At 53.2% G+C, this 10831-nt stretch overlaps 1 protein-coding gene across 1 annotated transcript in view; it reads left to right on the forward strand.

Moving 5' to 3' along the window:
• NOS2 (nitric oxide synthase 2) overlaps positions 1 to 10017 on the forward strand; it is a 33146-nt gene extending 23129 nt beyond the window's left edge. The window contains exons 18-26 of the mRNA XM_060646747.3: positions 338 to 416; positions 1192 to 1373; positions 3485 to 3648; positions 4625 to 4832; positions 6614 to 6701; positions 7156 to 7277; positions 7587 to 7735; positions 8648 to 8842; positions 9413 to 10017. Coding sequence (XP_060502730.1) covers positions 338 to 416; positions 1192 to 1373; positions 3485 to 3648; positions 4625 to 4832; positions 6614 to 6701; positions 7156 to 7277; positions 7587 to 7735; positions 8648 to 8842; positions 9413 to 9532 — 1307 coding nt within the window. The 3' untranslated portion in view covers positions 9533 to 10017. The remainder of the gene's footprint in view (positions 1 to 337; positions 417 to 1191; positions 1374 to 3484; positions 3649 to 4624; positions 4833 to 6613; positions 6702 to 7155; positions 7278 to 7586; positions 7736 to 8647; positions 8843 to 9412) is intronic.
• The last annotated feature ends 814 nt before the right edge of the window (positions 10018 to 10831 follow it).

Here is a 10831-nt window from a genome sequence, read left to right on the forward strand (position 1 = left end):
ACAGTAGCCCTGTAGGTTCCTGCATGTTTAGGACACCCCTGGCTTCAGCTATGCTCTCCTGCAGATACCAGGCTATGGGGATGGCCTAGAAATCCCCACCTTTGGGCACCTCATGCACTTCCCAGCGCTTAGCAGCACAGCTACCCTCTGTCAAACCAAGGGTCTTTATTTGTGATTCAGAAACAACAGGGAAAAAGAAAGGACAGAAAACCCCCCTGCCATCACAGTGGGACACCCCAAGGGTAGTGTCCAGGGATAACTGACTCAAATACATGGAGGCTGCCCCCACCAACACTTAAGAGACACTTTGCCATTTTTTCCTCTCTGTCCCCCACAGCTCTCGGCAGTATGCACGCCAAGAACGTGTTCACCATGAGGCTCAAATCACAGCGGAATCTCCAGAGTGCGAAATCCAGGTAAGGGAGACTGCAGGCCTGCTTGAGTGATGACCCACAAATTTAATTTAATGAAGGGAAGACCAGAGCAAGTCAGTCTTTGAAAGGAGAGAAGTGTCCACTGGTAATAGCAACGATGACTTTGTCGGGACCAGCTTGACCGGTAACGCCTGTGACCTCCATCGCCTCTCGGTCTGGTCTCCATTAACCATGGGCCAGTTTCCCAGCTTGACAACTAGGCACCTGCTCTACCAACCTGTCCTTTGTCACTAAAGCCTTTCACCAAAGGTGCAGGGCAAGAGAAACTCAAACCATTTGGCTCTTTCTTAAGAACTTTCAGGAAAACTTTTGGCAGGGAAGGACATTTCCCTGCCAGGAGAAACCAGTATTCTGGATTCCCTGTAGGTTGTCTGTGCTGTCCTCCCTCCCCCTCCCCATTCATTAGGAAAACCAGGCTTTGTTCCGATAAGAACCAGATTTGTGCTGGGGACAAGAAGGATTTTTTTCCTAATGCTGACTATCTCCCAAGGGGATGCATTCTTTAGGCGGAGGGTGTGGTCAAGCCTGTGCGGCTCAGGACTGTCATGTGGGGAGGGTGCAGCCCACCCTTTCCCCACAGAGAAGCCCCAGGCCCTCCTGAGCACCCCAGCCTCAGGGGCTGTGGGTGACCCATGCTCATGGAACTGGGCAGGAAAATGAAAGAAGGGCACATTTCCTAGGGAAGCTGGCCCGGCCATCAGGACCTCTGGAGGAAATCCTGGTGGCGTCACCAGAGGCTTCTCTTTCCCTTTTCCAGCCGCACCACCCTCCTGGTGGAGCTCTCCTGTGAGGACAGCCACCGGCTGAGCTACCTGCCTGGAGAGCACCTCGGGGTTTTCCCAGGCAACCAGCTGGCTCTGGTAAAAGGCATCTTGGAGCGAGTGGTGGACGGCCCTGCACCCCACCAACCGGTGCACCTGGAGACCCTCAGCGAGAGCGGTGAGCACTTGCACGGTGGCCCCAGCATCCCCCCAGCAACCTCCCCAACTCTGCTGGTGGGCTGGTCCCACGCCCGCGCTGTGGGCAGTTAGCCCTGTCCTCCCTGCTGAGTGGGTGGGCCGCCCAAGCCCTTACTCGTGCAGCTTTGCCAATGGAAGGGACGCTTCTTTGGGACTATCTGTCCAACCCCAGAGACTGGGGAGTCTTTTTCCCTTCGTTCTTTTGCTCACCCAGCCACTTTTTTTGTTCATTGATGGGTTCATTTATTTTTCCATTGAGATTTCAACCGGTCACATCCATATACCAGGCAGGCCCTGGGCTACAAAAATGAATGAGGCTCAATGTCTGCATTCAGAAAGCTCACTACCGAGTACAGGAGGCAGATAGGCAAGAATATTCATCACCGTCATCATCCTCATCCTCATCCTCATCCTCATCCTCATCATAACAGTAGTAGCTGGCATTTGTTGGGTAATTACTAGATGCCAGCATTTTACATGCCCTGTCTCTTCAGTCCCCACAGTAGACATGTGTCTGCAGTTTGCCTGATGACGTAATGGAGAAATGTGGGAACAGTGTAAAAATGCTGCGCTTTGAAGGTTCAAGTCCCTGATCCATCACTTCCTAGCTATGTGATCTTGAGCATAGCAGTTAACCTCTCGAGGCTTTATTTCTTGTCTCTAAAATGAAGACAAAGGAGCTGCCCTTGTAAGGTTGTAGTAAGACCAGATGATTAGGTGCAAATGCCCCCTTCACCACAGTTCCTGGCACCGAATAAATGCAGAAGCAGAGGGATGTCCATTCCCTACAGGCTGTGAACATCTGTCCAGAGCTCAGAGAAGGAGTTTAATGTGCCCTGAGAGTGTCCCTGGACCCCAAAGTTCATAACCTCCTTGCATGTTCATGGCATTCTGATTTCACACTGCTTACCCATCGAAGGCCTCACTTATCCCCACCGTACCCGGATGATGGGCAGCGGCAGACTGTGGGTGGCAGGGAGAGTGAGTCTCCTCCTGGTCATCCTCACCTGGGAGAGGACGCTGTCCTAGGGAGGGTCGGGAGCACCCCCTTCCCCTGCTAGGGTGAGGCCCAGTCTGTGTGGTCAGCACAGCACGGGGTGGGGGACAGGTACTAGGAGAGATAAACTAATGAAATCAACACTTGCAAGCCTCCTAGCCCATAGGAATGGCCCTCTGGCCTGAGTGACAATCAGACCTCCAAAGAACGTGTGCCCCTAAAGAGAGTGGCTACAATAGGAAAAGGAGGGGCAGAGAAGCAAAGTGTGGCATTGTCCCCCACTGTCCAGGAGAATGTCTTGTGATGCAGGAAGACAGATGTGTAGTTCTTCAGGCCTTGGGTCTAGATGAAATAACATAGTACGAATATTTTTACCTAATATTTATTGAACATGTATGTGCCCAACACCATACTATTACACGTACAGTATACCATTCAATGGTCATACAAATCCAGCGAGACAGGTTTTGTTATTGCATTCGTTTTATAGAGACAGAACCCAAGGTTGTGTTCAGTCACCTCGCTAGTAAGTGGGGAGCCAGAGTTTGAACCCATGTGTACTGGCTCCAGGGTCCACACTATGACGGCCCTGCATACTGCCTCTTGGGACTCCTTGGGACTTGCCACTTTACTTTGATTTGCTGCTCACCCAGTACCTCTTGGTATAGCCCCAGGGGACTGAAGTCATGGGCTTTTCTGTAAATGCATAACTGGCCTCAGGGGTGTACATCAGTCTTTGGTGAATTTAGTTACTGTGAGTCTGTAGTTCACCTATGGTTGTTTTGCTAAAGTGCAGATCTGAACCAGAGAGGGACTGAACTCTGGTGCATAGTTAAGTTTTCAGGATTGTGCTAACTTGGGTGCCCTTTAGAGAGCTGTTGATCAGCCTTCCATGGCAGCCCTAACTCTGAGCACCACTTTCTTGCATGTGAATTGGGCACGTGAGCACTTTCGCTGTTCCTGAAGGCAGAAATTCAGTGTCTTCTCTCCCTGCAGCTGGAGGGTGGAGGGTGTTTTCCCCAGAGACCTCATCACCCTTCAGGAAACCTAAACGGGGCCTTTTTGCCATCCTGACTCCTACTTTCCCTATCCAGGAAGCTACTGGGTCAGAGACAAGCGGCTGCCCCCGTGCTCGCTCAGCCAGGCCCTCACCTACTTCCTGGATATCACCACCCCCCCAACCCAGCTGCTGCTCCGCAAATTGGCACAGCTGGCCACAGAAGAGGCAGAGAGGCAGAGGCTGGAGATCCTGTGCCAGGTGAAGGTTGGGGCTGGTGGGTGAAGGAAGGGCAGGGCGGATGAGGGGAGCCAGAACCCAGAGCTAGTGTTTAACCTCCAAGGGGAAATCCTACCTAGCTTCCCAGAGTGAGACTTGTCAAAAGCTGGTGTGAAGTATGTATCCCCTCCATCCCATCACTAGGACACAGTTGCTTTGAGTGATCTTAATTTTTCTTAGTGTCTGCAGGACACTACCTAAGATAAGATAAGATAAGATAAGATAAGATAAGATAAGAGGCTAGAAAAGGGGAGCCATTATTGTCTTAGCTTTGTATATTCCCAAAACCTGGAATAAGTCTGAAACTTAGGAAGTGCTGGAGGACGGATGGTGAGGATGAATGGATAAATAGACACAGTAACGGGTAGTTGAGTTTATAAATTAATGAGAGGATGCATTAACTCGCTGACAACTTTCTAGGCCCATGCCTTTGCAAAGGCACCGGATGGCATTATTACCATCATGTTTATCGCTAATTATCTTGATTCCCAGCACCTCCACTGCACTGTACTAACTTGGCACATGTTCTTGCATTTAAGTCTCTCGATATCCCCATGAAATAGATGATGCCATCCTCGTTTCACAAAGGTTAAGTGATTGGGACAAGATCCCACAGCTGGTAAGGGCGTCCAGTCAAGATTTGAACCCAGGTGTGTATGATTCCAGAGCTCTGTCCACAATTAGATTACAATAAAAATTTGACTCCTGCCCACCAGGAGCCGACGGTGGAGTTCTAAGCACACAAATCAGGTTAATGCTACTCACTGACCTGAGTTCTTCCAGGAAGGAACGATTTTCTCTCCAGCTTGGTAGTCTCAGCACCCTGGACAGCGCCTGGCACTTGGAAATGTTTGTTGAGGGTGTGAATGAGTGAATGAATGAATGCTGGATTGTGACAGCCTTCTGCCTCCGGGTGGGGCAAGTGCCAGAAGTCACTCACACTGCCCTTGGCTTTCAGCCCTCAGAGTACAACAAATGGAAGTTCACCAATAGCCCCACATTCCTGGAGGTACTGGAGGAGTTCCCATCCCTGCGGGTGTCTGCTGGCTTCCTGCTCTCCCAGCTGCCTATTCTGAAACCCCGGTACTACTCCATCAGCTCCTCCAGGGCCTGTGCACCCACGGAGGTCCACCTCACTGTGGCTGTGCTCACCTACCGCACCCGAGGTAAGGCTGGGCAGGGGCTTTGGAGCAGTCCAGCTCTGCTGTTTACTGGGCCGTCGTCCAACATCTCTGAACTGTGGTCTCCTCGGCAGTTAAAAACCCATTCCCCAGGGGAGCCTGGGTGGCTCAGTCAGTTGAGCGTCTGGCTCTTGATTTCGGCTCAGGTCATGATCTCACAGTTTGTGGGTTCAAGCCCGACATTAAGGTGCCGGCGTGGAGCCTGTTTAGGATTCTCTCTCCCTCCTTCTCTCTCTCTCTCTCTCTCTCTCTCTCTGCCTCTCCCCCACTCATGCTTTCGCTGTCTCTCAAAATAAGTAAACTTTCAAAAACCCCTACCTCCCAGAGTGTTAATAGCAATAGGAGGTGTGTGGGAGAGATTACTACGAACCAGGCACTGAACTCACCCTTTTGTATATGTATTATCGGTAACCGTATGAGATGGGGACTGTTTGCATTTTACAGGTGAGGAAACTGAGGCACAGAGAGGTTAAGCCACAAAGTCATACTGTTAGCAAATAGAGAACTGAGGTTCAAACCCAAGCAGTCTGACTGCTGAGTCTTCCCTTCTTCACTCTACTGCCCTACTACTGTTGGGACAACTTAATGAGATCAAATGTAGAAAGCACCCAATACTGCCCAGTGATTCTTCATTTCCTGATAGTCTAGCCTGGGTACAGGGGTGATTATGCCTTGATTGTTCACTCAGTCATTCACTTATTCAGCGATGGTTATTTCATATCCATCTATGCTTGGCATGGTGGTGGATGTGGAAACACAACACGTAGCTTCTTCCCTCATGGAGCGTCCCATCTAGAGGGGGCAGTGAAGAGAGACTCATAGTGATGGACAGTTGTCATTATGCAGGGTGCTCTGAGGGCAGAGGGTAGAGGATGGGCTAACATAGACTGGAAGGTCCAAAACCTTGTCTACTTGGACTTGGGCCTCTGTGCTGGGTAAACTGTACCCTGTAACTGAGCATTGCCTGGGTTGGTAAAGCCAGGTAAAAAGCATAGTCACACGGTTTCTAAACACTGGGCAGAGACTCTGTCTGCTCTGTTCGAGAACATCTACACAGGCCAAGTCTCAGTCCTCAGGCAGGGAGAGGGAAGGTGGGGACACCTTGTGAGAGCAAGATTCCATCCAGAGGAAAAAAGGGACTTTTCAAGTTGGTTGGAATAGCTTTAAATGCTGGGCCTTTGGGGAGGGAATGTAAACCAGAGAAAGTAGGGGTTTCCACAGGCCCAGGAGGGGCCGCTTGGGAAGACAGTGAGATATCACAGCAGAGCAGAATGCTCAGGGGGCTGTCTGTCACCCAGGGTTCCTACCAGCAAGGGGTTTACCTCATGAAGACACTGTGGGGCAGTGACTGTGGCCACCCTTCAGGGTCACTTTGTGCTATATCATCGGAGCTGAGTGATGGGCTGGGAGGGTCCCTGGAGAAACTCTTGGAAGGAGCATTGGAGTAGGAGTCAGGAAACCTGAGCTGTGGCCTCATTTTACTGCTACCTGAGTGACCTTGTACAAGTCACTTTCCTTCTCTGAGACTCTTTCTGCAGTGGCAAAGGGGAGAGTCTTGCAAACTCTCTAAGTGCGTTTCAGTTTTCCCCAGCTCTGGCTGCATAGAGGGCAGACCGCAGGACCGGGAGAACTGCCCCCTCACTAAAGCCCACAGAGTGCCTCAGCAGACACTTCCAGGAGGCTCGTTGGTGTGGGAAGAGCCTCTGGGACAATTCACCCCTAGGGTGTAGGGAATGATGTTGGTCATGTCTGTGTTGTCCTTGCAGATGGCCAAGGTCCCTTGCACCACGGCGTCTGCAGCACATGGCTCAGCAGCCTGAAGCCCCAAGACCCAGTACCCTGCTTTGTGAGAAGGTAAACAGGCCCTCCACTCTGTCCCTGGTGGGACCACTGGCCCCTTGGAGTTCTGGTTTGAAGGGGAGTGATCTGGGACTTAGGTACCATGCTGGGCCCCATGGCCCATGAAGAAGGCATTGGGGTCCCCCTGGGCCTCTCCATTCTATCCCTGGCAATAAAGCGTAGCCAGATCTCCAGCAGAGACAGAGATGACAGCAGTCGGGGTGGGGATCTAGAGAACAATGAGTTTCAGGCCTTTTTCAAAAGGAGCTCAGGGCGAGGAGATGGTGTGCCAAGGCAGGGGAAATGAGGCAGCCTACAGGACTTGGGAAATCACATTTGAGCTCATTGTCTCCTCCACCCTCACAATACCACCGCCCCCAGCTGCACCCCCAGTTCCCCAGCCCCGGTCCAGTGTGTGCATCCATCTCAGGGTGTCTGAGGACTGGGCCTCTTGATCTGTTCCCTTTAGTGCCGGTGGCTTCCAGCTCCCTGAGGACCCTTCCCAACCTTGCATCCTCATTGGGCCTGGCACAGGCATCGCCCCCTTCCGCAGCTTCTGGCAGCAGCGGCTCCATGATGCCGAGCACAAAGGTACAGTTAGAGGGTTTCCGGCAGGCGGGGAGGGGACACCAGGTGGCCTGGCATCTCTCCAGGAGTAGGGCGGCAGTGACTGGAGAGTTGTGCCACCGCCCACAGACATTTCCTTGCCCTTCTCCCATTTGCCTCAGCCTGTGTGGACAAGTGATCTGAATGCCCTGGGCCTCATTTTCCTCATCTGTAAAGTGGGGATAATACTAGCTAGGATAGCTGTGGGCGTGAAATGAGAATTCAGGTCGGTTGCCGGGCTCCGCGGGCCCTCTGGTGGCCACCCTGGTAACTGGAGCCTGCTGGGTTTCACAGGGCTCCGGGGCAGCCTCATGACCCTGGTGTTCGGGTGCCGCCGCCCGGATGAGGACCACCTCTATCGGGAGGAGATGTTGGAGATGGCCCAGAAGGGGGTGCTGCATGAGGTTCACACAGCCTACTCTCGCCTGCCTGGCCAGCCCAAGGTAAATGCGGCAGCTGCCCGTGCAGTGGGTGGGACATTAAAAGCACAGTCTGGTGGGTGCCGTGGCTCCCCGCGAGGAGCCCTTTGCTCTTGGAGCCTTCGTCTCAGCTCTAAAAGGGAGGTGGTTACACAACCATCAAAGCGATGCTGTGAAGCTATCATGTTCACTCTGTCAGGAGAAGAGAGGGCCCCCGGGACATTCAGGACAAAGCAGGTCACCTGGTAGGTTAGACCCAGTGCCCAGCTGACTAAAAGTGCTCCCTTCAGATACACAGCTGCCTGGGAAGAAGTGTTCCGTGCTGGCTTTATGCCCAAACACCATGCCCCGGTGACGGTCTCTGCTGCCCTGGGGAGTCGGGACAGACCCTTGCCTCAGCCCCTGTGAATTTGTTCTAGCCACGGTGCTCTGTGTCCAGTGCTAGGGTCACTGGGCATCTTGTGTGGAATGAGAGCAGAGACTCCTAGGTTTCTGTATAACTGGGGAGCCCAGGGTTCTGTGCCCTGCTCTGAATTACAATGGGGATTCCGTGAACTCTGCCCTGAGAAGCTCCCTTTACTGGGGTGTAGGCAGGTGGGCCTCAGAGCCCAGGCAGGGGAAGTGGCTTGATAGATGCCTCTCTGAAGCATGGTGAATTCAAAGTAAATGCAGGAGCCTTACTGAATTGTCAGCTTCTTGAGGGCAGGGCTGAGGGGTCAACATTCCTCTCTCTGGCCCCAGCCCAGGCCAGAGCTGGGCGGGATGCAAGGGCACCTCCTTATCCTGAGCCTGATCCCTAGGCAAGGTCCCGGCTGGGCGGGTCCTCACCCTGCAGCCCAGCATGTCCCCTCACTGCCTCCCCCTGGCCAGCAGACCTGACTGCACGCTTCACCCCCAGAAGCAGGGGCCTGGACCCACCACGTCCTCTGGTTTCAGGTCTATGTTCAAGACATCCTGAGGCAGCAGCTGGCTAGCGAGGTGCTCCGTGTGCTCCATGAGGAGCAAGGCCACCTTTATGTCTGTGGGGATGTGCGTATGGCCCGGGATGTGGCCCAAACCCTGAAGCACCTCCTGGCCGCCAAGCTGAGCCTGAGCGAGGAGCAGGTGGAGGACTATTTCTTCCAACTTAAGGTACGGTGGCTGGTGTGTGGGTCAGGAGTGCAGATCAAGGACATGGGCAAGGGAATCAGGACTAGGAGAGTCAGGCTCAGAACAGTCCTGCACCTCAAAAGAATCCTAGAGGTGACTGGAGGTCAGAGCGAGATGGGCTGTTAAAAGGCCTGGCCGCGCATCCTGGTCTGGTTGCTCAGTTAGACAAAGGCAACACGTTGCTTTATGACAAGACTTCTCAGGGCCGCTAATGTGCTGTGTGTTGTGACTCCTCAAGGAGAGAAAGGATGCAGCATTTCCCAAACGTGTCTATCTCAGAGCCCACATTTCCCGGGGCGTCTTGTGGGACAAGAACGAGGCAGGCTGGGACAGCAGGTTGGGTGGTTCACACCAGCGCAGGTGCTGATGGGAGGTAGAGCCTAAGTGGGATTCAAGTGTGCCCTAAGCATGGCAGTTGTGAAGGCAGATGGCTCATGAGTGTATGTGTGGTAAGGAAGCCAGGGGAGCCCCAGGGGCTCGTCCTAGCCTGGACCTGATGAATGGGAGGCGGCTGGACCAGCAGAGCTGACACGCTGGCCTGGTTTCCCTTAGAGCCAGAAGCGCTATCATGAAGACATCTTTGGTGCTGTATTTCCCTACGAGGTGAAAAAGGATGGGGCAGCAAGGCAGCCCAGCGATCCCAGAGTTCCAGCGGCCCTCGGGACAAGTTAAAGTCGCTGCCACAGAACTTAATGATGGAGCCAACTCCCGATTATCTGAGGTCACAGGGCCCGGAGAGATGGAAGGAAATCATAGCCCGGAGCCTCACGTCTTAGTTCCCCAGCTCCTTCCCCGCCAAACCCTATACTTGACCTGCTGCCGGCTAGCAGCCTGGACCGAGTGGAACCTCTGGTCTCCCTTGAGCCCACCCTTCCCGGATAATGGAGAGTTGGGGCTTCCTGGGTCCCTTGAAGACTAAAGCTGCCGTGCCGGGCTCACCTGGTGGGTGACAAGGATGAACCTTCTTCTGATTGCACCACTTTACGTGACCACCAGGAGGCGCTGTCGCTCCACCCTGTATTTAGCTCCCCACTGTACAGTTATTTATGCCTCTGTATTTAAAAAAAACAACCTCCAGCCTTAAGGGCCGCTCGGGCCGTCCCTGTATGACTCCTGGATGGAGATATTTATATGGAATACATTTTATTTTAACCACATTGTACGTGAGTGTGGGTGTTCTGTAGGGAAAGCCACTCCATCACACAGAGTTGGGGACTGGTGGGTGGCACAGCCTGGACAAAAATCCCCCTCAGAGGGACATGCTGGTTTGACCACGCCACCTCTCAGAAATGGCCACCAGGTATGAGGCAGAACGTGGAGTTTTGTGCCCATCTGAAGACCTGTGATGGGGGCGAGGAAGCAAGATCACCCGTGGGGCGTGGGCGGTGACTCACGGGGCATGTCTCACACAGGGTGTGTCGGGAATGCACTGCTGCCTGTGGTACCAACCCCTTGGTGAAGGCCTCGCCCACAATCCCTTTCTAGAAGGTGGCTGTGTTTTGCTCTGGGCTCGCCTGTTTCATGAGAGTTTGGCCAATAATAATTTGGCACCTGGGTGACAAAGCAGGTGAGGTGGGACTGTGCCAAAGCCGTGGCAGTGAGTGAAGGACACATGTCTTCCACGGGGAAGACTTCTTCAGGGACTGAGCCTTATTCTCTTAGAATAAGGAAGGAACTTGGGTGTCCTGGGGGACCCAGCCACTTGGCTCTTGGTTTTGGCTCAGGGGATGATCTCACAGCTTTGTGGGTTCAAGCCCCACATCGGGCTCTGCGCTGGCAGCACGGAGCCTGCTTGAAGTTCTCTCTCTCTCTCTCTGCCCCTCTCGACTTGCTCTCAAAAAATAAATAAACTTAAAAAAAAAAAAATAAGGAAGGAACTTAGCCAGGGGCCGAGGGGTGTGGGAAAATCCAGCTCCCAGCTTGGATTTGGCCTTTGCTTCATTGGTTCCTGGGCTCACTTCTCCCCTCCCC

Source organism: Panthera onca, chromosome E1 (genome assembly GCF_046562875.1).
Source record: "Panthera onca isolate mPanOnc1 chromosome E1, mPanOnc1 haplotype 2, whole genome shotgun sequence".
NCBI lineage: Eukaryota > Metazoa > Chordata > Mammalia > Carnivora > Felidae > Panthera > Panthera onca.